At 54.9% G+C, this 21,567-nt stretch overlaps 1 protein-coding gene and 1 pseudogene across 8 annotated transcripts in view; both read right to left on the bottom strand.

The window, feature by feature from the left end:
- Window positions 1–21,567, bottom strand: part of SLC41A3 (solute carrier family 41 member 3) — an 80,507-nt gene that overhangs the window by 17,473 nt on the left and 41,467 nt on the right. For all 8 annotated transcript variants that reach the window (XR_011377801.1, XR_011377798.1, XR_011377800.1 and 5 more), the window contains exons 4-8: window positions 9,882–9,953; window positions 5,928–6,072; window positions 3,624–3,770; window positions 1,454–1,598; window positions 594–673 (exon numbers count right to left, since the gene is read on the bottom strand). Coding sequence is in view for 4 of the 8 variants with exons in the window: in XM_070046576.1 (XP_069902677.1) it covers window positions 594–673; window positions 1,454–1,598; window positions 3,624–3,770; window positions 5,928–6,072; window positions 9,882–9,953 (589 nt within the window). In the remaining 4 variants the exon portion in view is untranslated. The remainder of the gene's footprint in view (window positions 1–593; window positions 674–1,453; window positions 1,599–3,623; window positions 3,771–5,927; window positions 6,073–9,881; window positions 9,954–21,567) is intronic.
- On the bottom strand, window positions 18,633–20,953 carry LOC115849463 (peroxisomal targeting signal 1 receptor pseudogene; annotated as a pseudogene).

The raw sequence follows: 21,567 nt of genomic DNA, 5'->3' as shown, positions 1-21,567 counted from the left end.
GGCCCTGTGGACTCGGCTGGGTGCAGGCCTGGCACGTACAGGACACTGTGCAGATGGCCTGGGCAGTGGGTTGTCACACTCGTTCCTCTCCGACCAGCCGGCCCCACTTACAGAGCCTTACCAGAAACTAGACACAAGCGGGGCTAAATGCCCAGAGTTAAGCCTGGAAGGTGAACCAGTGGAGGGTCCGGAGGAGACCCAGGGGATGGAGGAGATTGAGGCAAGCTGATTCCTGCCCACCCCACCGTGAACCAGTGTTGTCACGCCTTGCGTTTTAAGGAGAAGACAGGAATCCTGGTTTCTCTGTGTAAATACTTAAGTGTCATCAGTGAGTCTAAGTTAAAATGAAAGGAAAGCCACGAGAGGCCCACACCCCGGTTCTGAAGCCACACTTGGCCCCAGGTGCCAGCAGATCCCGGGTTAAAAGCCTTCAAGGCTCTGGGATCAGCTCTGGTCCTGGGGGCCCGTGAGGGCAGGTGTGATCTGCAGGAGCGGGGGCTACAGCAGCCTCCCGGGGCCGGGCCCGGACCTCCGAGATAGCTGCTCTTCTGGCCCCACCACCCAGAAGCCAGGTGACGGGACCCAGTACCTACCACAAATGATGGGGGCAAATACGGCCATGCCTCGGAACTGCTGCTTGGAGATGGTCTTGTTCAAGATGAGCCCCCCGAAACTGCGGGGGGGGGGGGGGAGATGGCAAACGATTAGAGTGGACGCTGGCCAGCCCTCACCACGCAGACCGCCGTGTCAGCCCGTCACCCGCCCAAAACATCCGGGGTGGCCAAGCTGGTCTCCCGTGTCCCCTGATGCCGCACGTGGCTCCCACCTCTGCTCTGAGTCTCGGCTGTTGCAGAAGGCCCCACCAGACCCTTTCCGAGGCCACTTAGCTGGCTGGGCCCTGCCCCGTGACAGCCCTGAGGTGCGCTCAGCAGGAAGAGGAGCCCATGTGACGTCTCCCACCCCTGCTCCCCGAAGCTGCTCAGCACCTGGCCCCACCAACCCTGGGGTTCAGTGAAGGCCTGGAGTCCACGAGCTTCTGGAAGCAAAGACATCTCGGCCACAGCCTCCGCTCCCCGAGTCACTCAGGGGAGCACATGGGAAAGAGCTGGGGTGGCCCCCGTCAGGGTCCACAAGCAGAAAGGGCCCTCAAGGATGAGGCTGGAGGGCCCAGGGCCCCGGAGCACTGATCCTTCAGCCCTGTAGGTCTCACCAGTGGCTGGGCTGCGGGAATGGCCTTCACAGAGCTGTGGCCGTGAGGCCAGCTCAGCGGGGCCAGGCCAGCGCAGCGGGGGAGCGGGGCCGTGGCGGGTGCTCGTCTCCTGTGAACAGGGCTGCCCCTCACAATACACCAGGTCCAGGGTTCTTGGGGGAAATGAGGAGCGAAGAGCGTGGTGGAGGCGCCCGAGGCCACGGCTCACCCCACCCGGATCCCAAGGCATCGCCGCCCACGCACCTGCTGACGAGCATCGCCAGGACGATGGGGAACCACCCGAACTTCAAGATCTTCACGACGGGCGGGTTCTGCTTGGCGATGAGGATGCACAGGGGGGTCAGGGCCGTGAAGCCGATGCAGACCAGCGGCGTCAGATAGCGACTGTCTGGGGGGAAGAGAGGGGGCGCGTGGGCCGTGGGGCTGGAGCTCAGGGTGGGGCTCGGTGGGGCCCAGGCTGTGGCCTGGGTGGCGGAGGTGACAGGTGTGTGGGGACTCAGGGCCCCAGAGGCCTGAGGAACAGCTCCCGTCCCCTGCACCTCCCGTCACGCGGCTGAGGGGCTCCTGTCCACCTCGATCCCCGCCGCACCTGCCTTTGCTTCGCTGATGCCCCTGCGGCTTTCCCGACACACGTGCCTTCCTCGGCCTGCTCTCAGCCTGGCCTTGCTATTCACGGCTCCGTTTACGGGGTCGTGACCGTGGCCAGTGCCGCGCTCGGCACTTCGTGTACCCAACTCTCCTGCTCTCACCGACCCGCTCGGACGGCCTGGGAGGAGGTGGCCGAGCAGGACACGTCCGTGGGCAGCAATGCTGGCCCTGCTGTTGCTGAGGCCACCCCAGGGGGGGGACCCTTCGGCACCCACGTTCTCACAGGGGCTCGTGTCCCTGTGTCACCTGCTCTAGGCGGTAGGAGCCACGAGGACGGACCTTAGCCTGGATCAGCCCTCAGGAACCTGGGCCCCTGCTGGAGCCCAACGCACGGGGCACGTGTGGCCACTCACCCGCCCGCCTCTTACCCGCACACATGGTGACTCACCAGCCTTGTGGAGAAGCGCCCGCCAACCCCGGCCACGCCCAGAGCGGAGGCCCCCCACCCAGCGCGCGGGCCTGGCCTGGGGCCCCTGCCCTTTTCCGCAGGAAACATGTGTGGCCATCCTTGTGCCCTGAGCGTCCTGGGCAAGAGATGGGCCCAGAGCCTCGGCAGGTATCTGCTGGCCTGGACGCGGCAGCTGGGAGCGTCACCGCTCAGGGCCGTAGCCTCCCAGCCGCTGTGGCCGTCTCCCTGGTGACAGCATAGGTGCAGTGGCCACAGGCTCACCCTCGTCAGCGAGGACCCACCTGACTGCTGCCCAGCCGGGACCCCCGAGATAACCCAGTGTCTCACTGCAGGGATGGGTGACCCAACAGGACTTGACATCCAGGGTGTGTGTGGAGGCATGGGGCTGGGTGCAAAAGGGAGGAGGGTCCGGGGAGGCCAGTAACTCAAAATTACTTTGCAAATCAGATTCCATAACTAGTCCGTGCACAGATCTTTGAAATTCAGAGTGTTTCAAGAATAAAATTAGGGCATCTTACTGTTAGAGCTTCACCTCCGCTTCGTGAACTTCCAGCATCTTCCCAAACCATCCCTTCCTGTTGCTGCAGGCCTTTCCTGGATGGCTGGAGCTCGCGGAGCTGTGCCACCCTCACTGGGAGCGTTTCCTGGGCCACTTCTGTTGCCCACGTGTAAAAACCGGCAATTCCTTAAACCTCTGGGTCCACGGGCCCACCATGCCGCACGTTTAAGCTTCATTGCTGTCCACTCCACCCATGAAGCCGTGACCGCACTCAGAACTGACATCTGCTAGATCTGGACAGGCGTGCAGCCATCCTGGGGGGGGGGCCACACCAGGTGGGAGGCCACAGACGGGACACTTGGAGCAGGTGCTCAGCTGTGCAAATGCAGTGAGGGAGCCGCCGGCAAGGCGCTGCCGTGTGTCCACAGCGGCCAGGGTGCGAGCCAAGCTGTGTCCCCAGGCGGACCTGGGCGACGTCGGGGTGGGGGCGGGGGCGGTGGCCACAAGGTCTTGTTCCCAGAACGTGTGCAAACGCCCCGTCGGCGGCTGACCACGTCACAGGCCACCTTCTGAGGAGCCTGGTTTCTGCCTCCTTGGCTGTGATACTCCTGCCTGGAGTCACCTCTCGGGCAGCTGGTGTGTGTCCAGCGTGAACTGTGCCCCCCGCGAGGAGGTGCTGAAGCACCCAGACCAACCTCTGTCAGAGGTGGGCACTGACAACCTGTACATCTGCTGCCCGGAGACACCTGTCCCCATGGTGCACTGGAAAAGCCGGTGGCACCTGGGGGACGACCCCCATCTGCCCAGTGACCCCAGGCCTCGCCTACGAAAGGACAGACCCCAGCCTCGGGCCCTACCTCTGTGTTTGTGGAAGAAGCTGCTGACGAAAGCCAGGATGGACAAGGTGATGAGGTCTCCCAGGCTGGCCGCGATGGGCGTCGCAATGTTGTCCGGGTTGACCCCGAGCTTTCGAGCGCCGATCACTATGCAGACCATCAACGTCCCTGCAGGGGGAGGGGACAGGTGGCCGGTGAGCGGGTGGCAGGGCCGCCCAGGAGCTCGCTGCACCCACGGAGCCGCCCGCTCTTGGGGGTCCCTCCCTGCACTGGGGTGCAAGGCTTGGACTCTGCCCTGTGTCTCGCGGGCTTGACGCTGTGGAGCAGCCCAAGCACCCTGATGACTCCCTGAACCGTCGGGGAGACACAGGCAGGTGGTGCCTGGGCTCCCAACCTTGGGAACTACAGGTGTGATGCTCACAGCCCTCCTGGCAGGAAGATGGACCCCAAACTGCTCTGAGCAGCAGCAGCCCCGGGCGGGGGGCAGGGGCAACTGGCCCATGAGTGGTTTCCAAGGGGCAGAGCCTGCGGGGAAGACGGCAGGGTGGGGTCTGGGACAGTGTGGGGCAGCAGTGCAGGTGGTCCCTGGAGGGAGGGAGGGAGGGAAGGGGCGGCACACAGAAGGCAGCACGGCACTGGGGGCCTGAGGGGCTGCCAGGGCCCAGCACGTGGCCGCGAGTGCAGGGCGACGTCCCTGCTGGACCTGAGAGGCCCTTCCTCGTGGCCGCTACGCCTCCCAGGACCTGCTTCTGTTCTGACTCGGTTCTGAGGCCACTGTGACGTGCTTCCACCCCCATGCCACACTGCCGGGGACAAAATCCAACAGCATCTTGTGTGGCCTTTAAGAAGACACTTTGCATCTTGGCCACGGCTGCTTTAACACTGGACTCAGCGTTCTGTAACTCTGAAAGTAATCACGGTCATCACGTTGGTACCATCGAATGCTGCTGGCCACAGTCTGTGCTGTTTTGTGACCAGGTCCCAGCAACTTTATTCTTTCGCAATGTCATTTGTAAGTGAATTGACACTGCCTGGCTGAGCCGGTGGTCTGGTGACAATCCCACAGGGATGCGTAGAGGACACCACCAGTTTGAGATCACTTATTACAAACCACCAGCACCACCGCCTGGCTTTATGGCTCAGACAGGCCAAGGTCATGCTGTGACCCGCCAGCCACGCTTCCCGAGTCCCCCTCCTCTTGGGACAATCCCGGCTATGTCCTTGCCACTGAGGTGCACCCCATCTGAGGCCTCAGTCTTCTCATCTCTAAAACAGGAGCTAGGATGGCCCCCGGGAGCGGCACCGCCTTCTGGAGACTTGGTGTCTCCTAGGCTCTGTTCTCTCAGAAGGTTCAGCCCTTCCTTGGCCCAGACGTGCAGGCATGCAGCAGGTCTGTGAATCTGCTCCTGGGCTTCCGCGCTCTGGCCCTGCCCCGACCTGGGCTCCTGCATGGGGATGCAGCCGCCTGGTAGGAACCACAGCCACCGAATAACCAGCTGCATCCTGCTGGGGGTCAGGCGACTTGACAAGGCTGCCCCTCTTCCTGGACCTGCGTGCCCTTTGCACGATACACACAGACACGGCCCAGAGAGAACCAGTGTGACCACTGTCCATTCAGAAAACCTGGGAGCTGACCGGTGCCTGGATTAAGTGTGGAAAGAACCACGGGCTCTGCACTCACACCACTTGCTTGTTGGTGGAGGAGCGGACAGTACACAAGTGAACAAGCGTGTGAAGCAAACACAGCGTGACTGCGAGCGAGTCAGGGGAGGCTGCGAGACTGGAGTCACGCGTGTGCTCGCGCACCGAGGGATCACCCTGAACTAGGATGGGCCCCGCAGCGTTGGGCCCCCAGCGTGTCCCGGGCTCTGGGACAGAAGCTGGCACATAGGCTCGGGGAGTGCTGAGTGGTGAACAGATGCGCAGCCGCTGGGCTCCCTGCTGATGCGCGTGAGCTCCCCCCGGGGCCTGAGGCAGCGTGGCAGGAGCAGGGTGGGGACAGCAGATGGTAGAAGAGGACACGCAGGCCCCTCTCAGAGGAGCTCCCGTCGTGCAGGGAGCTGAGACATAAAGTAAGGGACAAGAGAGCTTCAGATATTCGCAAGGGCTCCAAAAGGAGCGTGAAGCGTGGTGGCCTCCGGCGGGGGAGGGGGCGCAGGACCTGCCTTGCCGCAGGCCCCGCCCAGGCCCTTCCGGTGGCCAGTCACAGACAGACGTGTCTCCGCCCCAGCAGAGGGCAGGGACCCCCTCGCCGCCCTCCAGGTCAAGGTGGGTGTGAAGACCCAGCGGTGCCCCGACCCGCGCAGGACCCCGAGGGCTGCTCACCCAGGGCGCAGGCCGCCAGGAAGGCAGTGATGACGCTGCTGGCGCACAGCACCTCCGCCTCCGCCGCGTCCAGCTCCTGCCCTGACGCCGCGCCCAGGAGCAGGGCCGCCACGGCGGCCAGGAGCCCCATGACGGCGGCCTGCACCTGCGGGCAGGAACCAGACGTTAGGCAGGTCTGCTGACCTCGCCCGAGCGCAACAACGCCAACACCCCCTCCAGCCCGATCCCTGCGGGAACCGCTGCCCCGCCCCGTCCTTCCCCGTCATCTTGCGTAGGGTCCTCGGTCAAGGGCCCCCCGTGTTTCCTCACAACCCCTCTAACTGGTTTGGACAAAGGTGCTGTGATCTCCAGCAGCACAGACAGTGCCCCTGCCCCCCCGGAAACGCCCAGGACCCCCGGGAGACACCAGAGCTGTCGGAGCTGAGGCCCCAGCGCGCACGCAAGGCCAGTCAGCCTCCGCAGACGAGAACACGCCCCAGCTCACACACGGAATTCCACTCAGGGTCCCCAGATTTTTCCTGGTACCTGACAACTCATTTTAAATTTAACTTTCACAAAAATGAGCAGATGCGCAAGAAGAGCCATAACAACTTTGAGAAAGAAAATGGGAATTTTGGCATTTTCATTATGAATATGTATTTTAAAGCTATAGTATTAAAACTGGGTGGCTTGGCAGAGAAATAGACAAATAGGTCAGCAGGACAGAACGGGGTCCAGGAATTGAACCGTGAATATGTGAAAATTTTAAATGTAATGTATGAAAATTTAATCATGAATATATGAAAGTTTACTATGCTAAAGGTGGCATTTCAAATCAGGATGGAATACATAAGGTAAGAGAAACCGGATATTTGCTTGGAAAAATAAAATAGATTCTGACTTTATACCGTTCACACACATATACCTAAACATAAAAACATAAAGTGTGAAACGGATGAAAGTATTGAATAATGTGTTTCAGATTTTGGATTAGGGAAGGCCTCCTACTAAAGATGAAACATATAAAATCTATAAAGAAAAATACAGGTAAGATTTACAAAGTCCAAGCATGACTTCTGTGTGATAAAAGACACCACTAAACAAAGGCAGGGATAGCCTTGGAGAAAGTATTTCCGTCTTACATAACTTAAAAGATTAGTATCCAGGGCTTCCCTGGTGGCGCAGTGGTTGAGAGTCCGCCTGCCGATGCAGGCGACACGGGTTCGTGCCCCGGTCCGGGAGGATCCCACATGCCGTGGAGCGGCTGGGCCCGTGAGCCATGGCCGCTGAGCCTGCGCGTCCGGAGCCTGTGCTCCGCAGCGGGAGAGGCCACAACAGTGAGAGGCCCGCGTACCGCAAAAAAAAAAAAAAAAAAAAAAAAAGATTAGTATCCAGAATAATGAGTCCATTATACCAAATCAACAATAGCCATCACGATAATAAAAAGATAACGTGATAGAACAATGCATAAGGGAGATGACAGGTAATCCACAGAAAGGAAATACAAACGGCTAAGAAACACACAAAAGATGATCAAATCCCTAGTAATCAGGAAAACTTAATCCCCACTGCAAGGTTAGGATTAGGGTTATTTGTAACCAGGGCTGGTCCTCCTCTATTAAACAGTAAGTGCTGTTTGATTTTCTTGGCACTGGGGTCTCTCTCTGCTCATCGGGTAAATGGATGGATGGGGTATACTTCTTACCTGTCGGATGAAGTAAAGTTAAAACTCAAAGGTCGACAGTACAAAGTACACATGGACAAACAAGCGGGACGATGGTTGTCTTACACACTGATGGTGGTAAAACTGATACAGGAATTCTGGGAGGAAATTTGTCTAAGTTATCTAAATACCTGATGATCTAGCATTTTCCCAGGGAAACGTGCACATGTGGACAAAGAAGCACATAATCACGATGGTGATTGGAGCTGCTCATTGGAGCTGCTCTGTACAGAGTGACGTCCGTTCGTTAAGTCACTATTAAGAGAAAAGTGCTATTTACAAAGTTACACGTACAGTATAGTATGTTTTATGCATAGAAACATGGGAACTCTTGTGGTCTGTGTCTGTGGGCACATTCATGTGTCTGCAAACACAGAAAGGGTTTAGAAGAGTCCTTCCCATGCTGGTGAGCTTATGAGGAACTAATAATTGAAGTTGTTTTTTTTTTTTTAAATAAATACATTTATTTATTTATTTTTGGCTGAGTTGGGTCTTCGTTGCTGCGCGCTAGAGCACAGGCTCAGTAGTTGTGACACACGGGCTTAGCTGCTCCGCGGCGTGTGGGATCTTCCCGGACCAGGGCTCGAACCGGTATCCCCTGCCCTGGCAAGCAGATTCTTTAACCACTGCGCCACCGGGGAAGTCCCATTTCAATTATTAATACTAGTGCTGGTATTGCACCAAGGAATCAGATATTTTGTAATCCTTTCAGAAAACATCTAGAGTCTTAAACTGTTCCTACCTTGTGAACTTGTAGGAAGTTCTCTTAAGAAACCTACGCAAAAGGAGAACGCTCTCACTGCAGTATAACTTATCGAGTAGGAGCCTGTAACTGCAGGTGCCCCGCAGGGCGATGGGTCTGTGAGCGGACGGGCCGAGCTCGGCAGGTCTGCACAGGCCCCGCAGAGCCAGCCCCTGGCTGCCCTTCCCTCTTACCCGTGAGGTCCTGGCTCACGTACCACTCTTGGGTACGTTGTCGTGATAGAATACCCTGAAGTTATTTTAAAAGTTTAAGTATGGAACTTACTGCACCCTTTATGCTTTGATGTTAAGCTTTTTTAAAAATGGAGGAGACCAACTGCATCCACGCGGTGACAGGACCACGTGCCAGGCCAGGGCCTGCCCACAGCAGGGCCTAATCAACACTGGTTGAGGAGGATTCGGTAGGAAAAGAAACGCAAAACCAGTGACTGTTGCCAAGGCGTTTACCACCCGCCCCTGCAGACCCTCTGCCGGGGCCTCATGAGAGCTTTAACCTCCAGGGGCTTCAGCCACAGGCTGTAGTCCCGGCCCCTGTGAAGCACCTCGGTGGACGAGGCAGACGTCTAAACACAAAACGGCGTCCAGGACGGCCTGACAGCGCCCGCAAGGCCCGGAGAGGCAGCCAGTGCCAGGCTGGAGCCGGGTCTGAGGAGAGTCCCCACCGGGTGATGGGGAGGGGAAAGGACATCCCAGGAGGGGAGGGGGCCGGGCCCACCCCTGGACAAGGGGGCCAGCAAAGGGGCTCCAGGGGGAGGAGGCCCCATGAGCTCGAGGGTTAGAAAAGGCCAGGCAGGGGCCGTGCAGAAGCGCAGTGGAGCCCAGGTGCCTGGATGGGGAGGCCAGGGCAGCGGGGCTGGGCTCCAGGCGGCCCAGGGGAGGGTCCTCAGAGTGGCCGGATGTAAGGGTGAGGAACACAGGCAGGCTGAGGGCTGTTGGGTTTCTAGCTGGGTCAGACGGGAGTGTCGCTCACTGGGCACGCGAATCCCACCCGATGAGCCACACAGCAGCCCATCTTACAGATGAGGCCCCTGAGCTGGGCCACCCCAGAGTGAGCTTCCAGCCCAAAGCAGACGGAGTCTGGGACTTCAAAGAGGGGTGTAAGGAGGGCAGGCGACGGGGCCGGATCTGGGGACACTGCTCTGGAGATGCCCAGCGGAGAGGTGCAAACGGACTCCGGAGCCCAGGTGAGAAGTCAAGGCCCCTCCTGAGTCTGTGTGTCCTGCCCAGGGCAGCCTGCTGGTCAGTGACGGTCTCGCCTGCACGCCAGTGTGACCTGGGCCCAGTTCTCGGTGTGGCCACAGCCTGCCCCGGCCAGAGGAGCCCAGGAGGCTCTGGATACAAACGCTTCCGTCCAGATCCAGGCCCAGCCTACTGCTGCCTCGGGCTTCCTGGCTCCGTGAGACACCCCCCTCCGCCCCGCGGCCCCACAGTTAGGAGGAGACACAAGTTTGCAACGCGCATGAAGCATAAGGGACAAAGGCGAGGGTCACCTGGATGAGGGCGAGGTTACTGCTGATGACTCGGTGCTGCTCCCGGGGGCCATCGATCTGTCCAGTGTTGGCCTAGGATGGAAAGAAGGGCAAAGGGTGAGTCGGGCGGCAGCGCCGAAGCCAGGCCCACCCTTCTTGGAGAGGGTCTCAGGACAGGCCAACAAATGCCCCCTCGCTGCTGCCAGAGCCAACTGTCCTGCCAGCTTCCAAAACGGTGACTCGGGGCTGGAGAGGTGGGGACACAGGCCCAGCTCTTCCCCTCACAGGTGTGCGATCACACATACACGTGCACACGCGGGCACGTGTGTCACCGAGAACCTCAGCCGTTGACCATCCGGCCAGTCCATGAGGGGTGCCGGGCTCCCCCCACCCTGCCATCCCTCCTCCCTGCCCACGAGTCGCAGCTCACGTGACCAGCAGCCACTCACCCACCTTGGCAAAGTGTCCTGCTTAAGGAACGTACGTAAGGCCCTCTTCTCTTGGGATAAAAAGGCGAGATCGGAAGTGCAGCTTTTTCCTTTAAAAGGGGTAGCTGCTCCTAACGTCACAGCCTTTGCCAGCAAAATTCAGGATGTAGGTAAGAAAAGGTTCCAAAGCAAATGTACTTTCTCGGCTCCTGTTGCACTGAGCTCACTATGTTACTGAACTCAGAGGAGACACATAATTCTCTTTCTTACTTTATGTTTTCGCTGCGCCGTGTGGCTTGCAGGACCTTCGTTTCCTGACCAGGGATCGAACCCAGGCTCCCTGCAGTGGAAGTGTGGAGTCCCAACCACTGGACGGCCAGGGAAGCCCCCAGAATTACTTTTCTTTGTACAAGTAAGGGGAGGCTTCTTGTCTTTGGGCACCTGGGACACATCAGGTCACCACTGTGGAACCCCAGTCAGCTCTGGCTTCATCCAGGTGGCCTGATACCTGCCTCGGGTGTCCTCCCAGGAAGTGGGGCGCAGGTGGAGCAGAGCCGCGAGGGACCCACCGAGGCCACACCTGCTCCGCCTGCCCCCCGCCCCCCCGGGCCCCCTGCGGCCCAGAGATGCCGGTGCCCGTGTGTTGGTTCCTGTCAGTCAACCAATTGCAATGTATCAAGGTAGTCAGAGGGCTGGTGCTGGCCCACGACCCCCAGTACGAATCAGAAAGGGAGTCCTTCCTCAAGAAGCCTCACTTCCACCGCTGGGAAGCGTGTACAACACGTGCACACGTCTAGAACCCGTACAACCCACGAAGCGGCATGGAGGTGCCTCCTGGCGCCAGAGGCCCGAGACCAAGTCCAGGCTGAGCAGGAGAGGGAGCAGAGGAGAGGGTGCCTGGAGATCCCACAGGGACAACGGCGGGGAGAGCCGGGGGGAAGCAGCTGCGGCTGTCAGGGAATTAGGCCAGGGGACGGCAGCGGGGCTGACGGGCACTGGATTCCCGTCCAGACACCGGGGAGCGTGGGTTTCGGATGAGTTACCCCGTGGAGGCTGAAATCGGCCAGGACGGTGGCGGGAACTGGTGTGCAGATGAAGACCCTCAGAGGGTCCATTATCCAGGCCGTGAAGGAGGGAAGGAACAGGGCCGGCCAGGAGGGTGAACCTCGGGCAGGGGCCCTCAGGCATGGGGCGTCAGGTCTCCATCAAGATACAGGGACATTTCTTTCCCCTAGAACGACGGTCCTGGAGAGGTCAGGCTAGGAGCTAGAGGCACAAGGCCAGCCCTGGCACAGGCTGGGGCCTTTCAAGACTCCAAGGCAAAGGAGTGGGAAGCTGGAGCGTCTCTAGACCGACCCAGATTCAGCTCAGCAGAAGCAGCCCGCAGGCCCTTCCTAAGTGTGCGTTTGGATCACACTCAAACATCTTCAGCCTCTCTTAATCTCACGAGCCCTTACAGCTGCATCAACACACCTCCCTGCCCTGCGGTTCTGGCTGCAGCTCGGCCACTCGGCCTCTCCTTCAGCGACAGGCCCAGCTGTGGGAACCACCCCTCCTCCCGTCCCTCAGGTGAGGACGACTTCCTGCCGCTACCCGGCCTGGGGAGCCTTGCCACCCACAAGCTTGCCGGTGGACCCCTCCTTAATTCTGCTCAGCTCCTGACCCTGCACCTGCTGTTTGCTGCCAGGTCCTGACTTGCCCAGCGAGTTCGAGCTTCACAAGGTCATCTGGCCCATTCACAACAAAAAATACTTACTGGATTAACAAAGAGGACTGACCCTTGCTGTCCTCCTCCTCCCTCAAACTGGAGGGTAGGGAAAGACAACCTTCTAACCTTTTATTTCTAAATAAATGTAGACTTTTTCTGGCAAGAGTTCCAAAGTCAGCGCAGAGTTTCCCAAATACCTGTCGCCCAGTTTCTACTGACCGTAACACCTTATAGCAGGGGTCCCCAGCCCCCGGGCCGCACAGCACGAGGTGAGCGGCGGGCCACCGAGCAAAGCTTCATCTGCCACTCCCCGTCGCTCACACTACCACCTGAGCCATCCCTCCCTACCCCCAGCCGTGGAAAAATTGTCTTCCGCGAAACCGGTCCCTGGTGCCAAAAAGGCTGGGGACCACTGTGTTATAGAACCACAGGACAGTCATCAAACTAAGACGTTAACACTGGCTCAACACCACCAACTAGGTGACAGGATGTATTTGCACATCCCGGCTTTCCCACCACTGTCCTTTCTCTGTTCCAGGAAGTTAAGTCCGGATCCCCCACTGGCTCCTTGGTCTCCTCCAGGCAGTGATGGGTTCTCACCTTCCCTCGTCTTTCTCACCTTGACACTTCAAGGAGCGCTGCTCAGGCATTCTGCAGAAGGTCCCTCAACGTGGGCTTGTCTGGTGCCTCCGCACGACTAAACTGAGGGTGTGGGTTCGGAGGGAAGAGGCTGCCGAGGGGAGGTGCCTTCTCCGCGTGCGGAATCCGAGGCGAGCGACACCACGCGGCTGATCACAGGCGCCCTGACCTCGGCTGAGGTGCGTCTGCCGGGATTCTGCCCTGCAGACTCGCTGTTTTCCCTTCCCCGCACGCTATCAGCTAGAAGCCCCTCATCAGGTCGGCCCCGCGCTCCAGGGGAGGGGATTAAGCGGCTGCTCCTTCGATCTGGAAGCAGATCGAAGCTTTGGGGACACTTTCTGCAACTACCAGAGCGATTCACAATTCCTGGGGGAGATATCTGAGGCTATGCACACATCCTGTGTCTCCTGCAAGTTCCACCTGGTGCTACTGCAGTGTCAGCGCCTCTAGGTCCTCTTACGGATGGAGCCAGGAAACGTACGTGTATGCACCCTAACCCCGCTGTGCACACACGCAAATTTAGTTTCGTCTCCCTCTGTACGTCCTAAACAAACGTGAGTTTACAAGGATATCTCTGACTCCAGTCCAGCATCACAGGGCTCATCATGGCAGCGAGCAGACAGCCTTCAGACACACAATGGAAACAAGAAGAGGCTTCTACAGTATCACACAAATTCAGAGGAAATCCTTGGGCATAGAGAGCAGGCGAGTTAGGTGGACAGAGGACCCACGCCCAGAAATGACGGCAGGACACGTTTCCTGCCCAGGAAGGAGGCCCCGGGGACAACGGGCACCTCGGACAGGTGGCGACTTGGCTTCAACAAGAGGCGCCTCTCCTCTCGCCCGACCGGCTTGTGCCGACGATGGGATGCTTGGCTAGGCAGAAGCAGCGAGGGTGTGTGCTGGGGTCACAAGCAGGGAAGTGTCCAGAGTGGCCACAGTAAGAGGGACACAGACCGGTGAGACCAGTGAGCGGCTTGTACCTCCAGGGAACACACCGTGCTGCCCCCCAGCCATCAGGGGGTCACCTGCTCTACAGAAGGAGATCCACAGACTAGGAGCAAACCCAAATAGAGGATGCTCGAGTGACCAAGAGTCCCTGTCTCCTGAAGGCCACAGTCATGACAGACTCAGCAGACTCCACAAACGGAGGCAAAAGCCTAAGGAAACAATCAAACAGAAGCCGAGTAAGACTCTAGGACAGCTAAACCAGGGGGTGGCAGAGTCCTGCCTTCGCACAGGGAGAGACCGTCTGGGGTTCTAGAAAGCACAGACTCGGTCTCTGAATGTAAAGTAAAACACGGAGACAAGCAGGACTCCTCACAATGACCTCAGGAGCACAGAGCTTGAGAGCAAGATTAAGAGGAAACGAGTGAAATGAAAAATCAAGCGCAGGTGTTTTCCCAGAATGAAGCACAACCAGACAGAGATGGAAAAAGGCAGATCCAGAAGCTGCATGTGGATGCGTTAAAGTTGGAGAGAGGGCGGGAATGTGAATGCGTATCAGAATATAAGAAATCACAAACAACAGGATTTTCATAGAGCTGAAGACAGACATACGTCCTTAGATTGAAAAATCTAACACGTACATAAGGTAAGGAAAAACGGCCCATGCCAGAAATGCCGCGGTGAAATTTCAGAACATGGATGATAAAAAAAATGCAAAAGAAGTTCAGATAGGGGGACTTCCCTGGCCGTCCAGTGGTTAGGACTCTGCATGTGCACTGCAGGGGGCGCGGGTTCGATCCCTGGTTGGGGAACTAAGATCCCGCAAGCCGCACGACACGCAGCCCCCCGCCAAAAAAAAGTTCAGACAGGAAGATAAAATCAACAGACTACCTACAAGAAACGAGACTCAAAGAGACACGAGGCCACCATTAGCAACACTGGGTACAGAGGACACGGCAAGCCTGTCTCAGTTGAGGGAACATACCTGTGAACACTGCCTCGCTATCCGGCCAGGCTGGGGTCAGCTGTGAGGATAAAGGCGCCGTCACACTTGGGAGTCCAGACAGTTCACCTGCCAAGACCCTCCCCTGAAGCAGGTCCTGGACGACACATGCAAACCAAACGAAAGATACATTTAAAAGGAAGCTGGTGGGGAGTGACATCAGCCAGAGGGCGGACAGGGAAGCCCAGCCCGTGCTCCTTGGAGGAAACACAGGATGAACCACACAGACGGAGCACAGCAGCTCTGCGGGAGGGTTAGAAGCCAGGCCAGGCGGGGCAGCAGCCGAGGAGAAGCCTCACCCACGATGGGAGGAAAGGACGCTGTCGCCCTTGCCCCTCCCCCGGCACAGCCCCGAGGAGACAGGAGGCAGCCGTCCAGCCCCTGGGCCTCCCTTGGGACACAGGGAAAGAATGGACTTGTCTGTGACCTTCTGGCTGGTCTAGGGGCTCCCAAGAGATGGGCTTCTCTCTCACCCGACTCACACATCAGACCAGAAGCTAGCATAGTTTATGTATCAGGTCAGGAAAACAGATTTAAAGTCCGGAAAGAAAAAAAAAACCTGTCAACAAGTAATTCTGGCAAAAACTGTCCTTTGAAAATGAGGGGGGATTTAAGACATTTCTAGATAAATTAAAGCTGACAGAGTTCATTACCACTAGGCCTGCCCTATGGTCAATGTTAAAGGGAGTTGATGAAAGGATGATCAAAAGTCAGTCAAATATATATATTGAAAAATATGAAGTTCTCCAGTAAAAGCAAACACACAGCCAAATATAAAAACCTGTGTATTGTAATTCTGGTTCATAACTCCACTTTCATGCCTCTGTAGGATTTAAAAAACAAAAGCATAAAAATAATTAAAATCTATATTACTGAGTACAAAGTATCTAAAATGTAATTCATGATTAATTAAAATCTATATTACTGGGCTTCCCTGGTGGCGCAGTGGTTGAGAGTCCACCTGCCGATGCAGGGGACACGGGTTCATGCCCCGGTCCGGGAAGATCCCACATGCCGCGGAGCGGCTGGGCCCGTGAGCCATGGCCGCTGAGCCTGCGTGTCCGGAGCCTGTGGTCCGCAACGGGAGAGGCCACAACAGTGAGAGGCCCGCGTACCGCAAAAAACAAAAAAACTATATTACCGAGTACACAGTATATAAAATGTAATTCATGATATCAATAACATAAACGGGGTAGAGCTTTAAAGGAATAGAATTTTTGACTAATTTAAGTCGGTAGCAGTTTAAAATAGATTATTATAACATTAGGATCTTATACGGATTCCCCAAGGTACCCACAAAGAAAACATTTACAGGACATACACAAGAAAAATGAGAAGTGAGTCAAGACCTATCACTACAAAAAATTAACTCATCAAAAAAAAAAAAAAAAAGAACTCATCAAAAAGACAGAAAGGGAGAAAATGAGGGGGAGAAAAGCTATGAGACATACAGAAAACAAATACCAAAACGGCAATAATTAGTCCTTGCCTATCACTAATTACTTTAAATGTAAATAAACCTCCCAATCGAAAAACATAAATGGGTAGAGTAAATTTTTAAATATACAAGATCCAACTACATGCTGTCTACAGGAGGGTAACTTTAGATCTAACGACACACATGGATTGAAAGAGAAAAGGTGGAAAAAAGATATTCCTTACAAATAGCAACCAAACAAGAGGAAGGATGACTGTACTAATATCAGACAAAATAGATACTAAGTAAAAAACTGATCCAAGAAACAAAGAAGGACATTATATACTGATAAGAAGACTGTGTATATTGATAAAATATATATTGATTATACATTGACAAAACCACCAGGAACACGTAACAGTTATAAACATACATAGACCAACCATCAGAACTCCTAAATACAGGAAGCAAACGTTGACAGAATTCAAAGGAGAAGTAGACAGCTCTGCAATAATAGGAGAAGACTTCAGTTCTCCACTTTCAATAATGGATAGGACAACCAGACAGAAGATTATGAAGGAAACAGAGGACTTGAACATGTCTATAGACTAACTGAACCTAACAAACAGATACATGATACTCTACCCAACAACAGCAGAATACATATTTTTCTTAAGGGCACCTGGAACATTCGTTGAAAAAGAAGAAAAATCTCAAATCAACAACCTAACTTTACAACCAGAAAAGAACAAACTAAACCCAAAAGCTATCAGAATAAAAGAAATAATAAATATTAGGCCATCACCAAAAAATCTACGAACAATAAATGGTTGAGAGGGTGTGTAGAGAAGGGAACCCTCCTGCGCTGTTGGTGGGAATGTAAATTGGTACAGCCACTGTGGAGAACAATATGGAGATTCCTTAAAAAACTGAAAATAGACCTACCGTATGATCCAGCAATCCTACTCCTGGGCATATATCCAGAGAAAACCATAATTCAAAAAGACATGTACCCCAGTGTTCACTGCAGCACAATTTACAATAGCCAAGACATGGAAGCAATCTCAGTGTCCATCAACAGAGGAATGGATAAAGAAGATGTGGTACATATGAACAGTGGAATATCAGCCATGAAAAATAACGAAATAATGCCATGTGTAGCAACATGGATGGACCTAGAGACTGTCATACTAAGTGAAGTAAGTCACACAGAGAAAGACAAATATCATATGATATCGCTTATATGTAGAATCTAAAGGAATGGTACAAGTGAACCTATTTATAAAACAGAACTTCAGTCACAGATGTAGAAAACAAACTTGTGGTTACCAGGTGAGAAAAGGGAGGGGAGGGATAAATTGGGAGATTGGCATTGACATATACACACTACTGTATATAGAATAGATAACTAATAAGACTACTAAACAGCACAGGGAGCTCCATCCTGTACTCTGTAATGCCCTATATAGGAACAGAATCTAAAAAAGAGTGGATAACATGTGTATGAATAACTGACTCCCTTTGCTGTACAGCAGAAACTAACACTGTAAATCACCTATACTCCAATAAAAAATAGAGGAAAAAATAAATATTAGGGATAAATAGAAAATAGAAAAGCAATGGAGAAAATCAACAAATGCTGTTTCTTCAAAAAGATCAACAAAATGATCAAACCTTAAGCTAGACTGATTAAGGGAAAAAAGAAAAGACTCACATAACTAAAAGTAGAACTGAGAAGACATTATTACTCAATTTACAGAAATAAAAAGTATTATCAGAGAGTACTTTTTTTTTTCATGTCTGTTCCATTTATTCCTCATACAAATATTTTACAGTTTTATTTTTTAAATCATTTACACATATTCATACAAAGAAAAATAAATTTTAGGATGGAAACTTAGGACCACGGTAGTTTTAAAAAAAATCTGACCATTAGCTACCTAAGACAAGGCAAGAGGCTTCCCGGCCACTTCAGTCATTTCTGGGCTCGGGGCATCTCCCCGGCAGAACCTAAGCTGCTCACTCACTTCCTCTCAGCCTTCGCCTTGTGGAGGTGATATGGGGGAAGGGGATTTTCCGACCCTCCCCACTACAAACATTTCAAGGACAGCAAAGGCTCAAGGTAACACTGAACCCTCTCTCTGCCAGGAATTTGGCAAGCCTGCAATTTCTGAACCAACTTTCCAGAAGAGCTAGCTCAATTCCTACTCGCAGGTCTTTCTAAGAGGAGGGGGATGGCTGCACTCAGGACATTCCTCGTCCCACCTGCTCTGTCCTCCCTCCACAGGCCCCCAAGCCAGAGCCCTTGACCTGAGCCCACGTGGTCCCTTTGAGGCTCATTCCACAATGAGGCTTCCTCTCCCCACACCCGAACACTCTGCAGCAACTTAACCCCGGCAGCCCCTGAGGACCCCTATGGTAATGACGCCCATTACTGCGCGCAGCATTATCCAGGGACTCTGAGCTATAGCCAGGAGAGGTCCAAGAATGACAGAACTACGAGCACCCCTAAAACCTCAGCTCTGCTGAGCCAAATCAACATTTAAATCACACAGGCCAACTCCTAACACGTCCCACCCTAGTCATCACAGAGGTGCTTGACAGAACCTACCACACACCACTGCGCGAGGAGGCTGGACTATCATCAAGTCCCAGTAAAAGGAGAAAGGAGGGGGAGGACAGACGCTACAAATGTGGTAGACCCAATCAGAAACGGCAGCAGATGACAACCTGTATCCTTGGGTCCTTCCCAAAAAGCAGCACCAAGAAAGGGCGTGATGAGCAGAGAGATCTGGAGCTGCACGGACAGCCCTTGAATTACCAAGGGACTCCGACAACACAGCTCATCTTCCTACAATTATGCAGGAACTAGAACCCAGACCACCCACCCCTACACTGAGGCAGCTCCTGAGAGGCAGTACCGCTTGTGGCCATCAGCCCACCCCCTTGGTAGGCCCGTTTGGGGAGAGGGGATCACATCCAGAGCAGGCACCCCTCCAGGCAAACACTCGCAGGGCAGCCCATCCCACTGTCATTGGGGCAGGCCGAACATCGCTAGGAGGGTGGACAGATCCCGGGCATCAGCCGCCCCATAGGCGTTGCTCTGGTCTAACATAGACAAGGCTAAACGCAGGGTGCTCCAGATGTTCTCCGACATGGCACCTCCTTTGCCCCGAGGGCCCCGGCTTTTCCTCTGCATGTTCAGGGCCTCCAAAAAGTGTTCCACCGCCTCACGGTGGGCCCCAAGGTTGATGCAGCTGATGCCCAGGTTGTAGCGGGACCGTATATAGCCAGGCCGGAGCTCGAGGGCCCGACGGTATGCAGCTACTGCTTCTTCACTCTGCTTTCCATTGGCCAGGGTGGCCCCTAGCTTATTCCACAGCAAATAGTCATTGGGACGAACGCTGAGGGCGGCTGTGAAACAGTCCACCGCCTTGTCATACTCCCCACTCAGGTTGAAGAGGACTCCCAAGCCACACTGCACATCAGGGTCAGTGGATGTCGGGTCCAGGCGCACAGCTGCCAGGAAGAGCTCTTTCACTTCGAGAAACAGGGAGTCGGACAACAGAGAGCCCAGGATGCGCTTGCTGGGGCCCAGTCCTGCCCCGCTGGCCCCTTCTTCCCCGGCTGCCACCAGGTGGGCATAGGCTGGTGTGTAGCGCAGCCAGTCTCGCAGGGTCTCGCAGGCCTGCTGCTGCAGGGACTCGTTGGTGAAGCTTACAGCCAGCGCCATCAGTGCCGTCCGGTTGTCTGGCTTTAGCTCTAGGCACCTCCGCAGCGCGCTGATGGCTAAGAGTTCTTGCTCATTCTCCGCCTGGGTGGTCCCCAGGTACTGCCAGGCTTCCATGTGCTTGGGGTCCTGCTGCACAGCCGCCTCGAAGAGCAGGACAGCGTTCGGCAGGTCACCCTCCTCAAGTCGCCGCAGCCCTTCCTCAAAAGGCTGGGGGTGGTCACGCAGGGGGTTCTCCTCCTCCAAGTGGTACCCCTTATCGTAGGAAGCAGCCGTGAGGTCGTCATAGAAAGCCAGGGGTGGGCCTCAGCATCCCGTTTGGCCATCTCCTCCAACTCCGCCTGCAACTTGTCCCAGAAATCGACCTCAGACTCTATAGCTGACTTGGCTCGTTCAAACTCCATATCAAGAGCAGATGTGTTTACTGGTCTTGTGAACTGGTCAACCCAGGCCTCTGAAGTACCCTCAGAGTTAGCCAGCTTTGGGTCATCCACCTTGGCCACAAAGTCGCTGGCCGTGTGCTGCAGGTCCGCCTCAGGCTGGTATTCATCATACCAGCGAGCAGTGGCAGCTGTCCCCTCTGGTTCTCCCAGCCACAGCTTCTCCTCTGACTGCTCCAGGTATTCCTCAGCCCAGCAGGCCGGGGACACAGACAAAGGGTCCGTAACTTCAGAGATGAACTCTTGGGACCAGTCAGTCTCATTGTAATCCTGAGTTACATCCACAGCGTCTCCAGCTGCAAGGAATTCCTGGGCCCAGTTCTCCGACAGGGCCAAGTCGGCCACACCAGGGGCTCTCTGGGGTGCCTGGCGGAAGTTTGACTGTTCAATCTCCTGCATCTCTGCCAGGAGGTCATCCATCTTGAAGGTCTGAGGGGCACGGGATACAAGTGGTGCATTCTGGTCCTGGAGGAATTCGGCCACCAACTCATCTTCAGAGGCTACCCCCAAAGGCTTAGAGACCGCCTCCGAGGCTGGGGCTCCTGGGGGCCAGGGGCCAGGCCTCAACCCTTCCTGCCGAAAGGCCTTGTCCTGGGTGAAGTGCCCGGCCAGCTTCATGAGCGGGTTGGCACCCCCGCATTCCGCCTCCACTAGCTCCCGCATCGCCATGGTGACCGCCGGCTCTCACCGCGCGCGAAGCCGCACGACCCGCCGGGGTACCTGGTGCGGGCTGGAGGGGGAGCGGAGAGAAGGGGTTGGGGAGCCAGGGGCGGGGCTCGGGCTTAAAGGGGCCGTGACCGCCGCGCGACGGTCGCGGTCCTACGGAAGCTGTTTTCTATCAGAGAGTACTTTAATGATTATATGCCAACAAATTGGACAACCTAGATGAAAAGGATAAATTCCTAGAAATACACAATTGACCAAGTCTAAATCATGAAGAAATAGAAGCTCTGAACACACCCATAACTAGTAAGGAGATTGAATTGGTAATCAAAAACCTCTCAATAAAGAAAAGCCCAGGACCAGATGGCTCTACTGGTGAATTTTACCAAACATTTAAAGAAGAATTAACATCAAACCTCCTCAACCTCTTCCAAAGCAATTGCAGAGGAGGCAACATTTCCAAACTCATCCTATGAGGACAGATACGCTGATACCAAAGCCAGACAAAGACACTGCAAGAAAACCACTGAGTAATATCCCTTATGAATACTGACACAAAAATCCTCAATAAAATACTAGCGATACTAGAATTCAAGAGCACATTAAAATTACTGTACACCATGACCAAAAGAGATTTATTCCTGGAATGCAAGGCTAGTTCATATGAAAACTGATCAATGCAGTATACTCTATTAACAAAATGAAGGAAAATAAACCACGCCATCATCTCA

The sequence above is a fragment of the Globicephala melas genome, chromosome 11 (genome assembly GCF_963455315.2).
Source record: "Globicephala melas chromosome 11, mGloMel1.2, whole genome shotgun sequence".
Classification (NCBI taxonomy): Eukaryota; Metazoa; Chordata; class Mammalia; order Artiodactyla; family Delphinidae; genus Globicephala; species Globicephala melas.
Note: the sequence above shows the minus strand (reverse complement) of the source record. Positions and strands in the feature narration are given on the sequence as shown.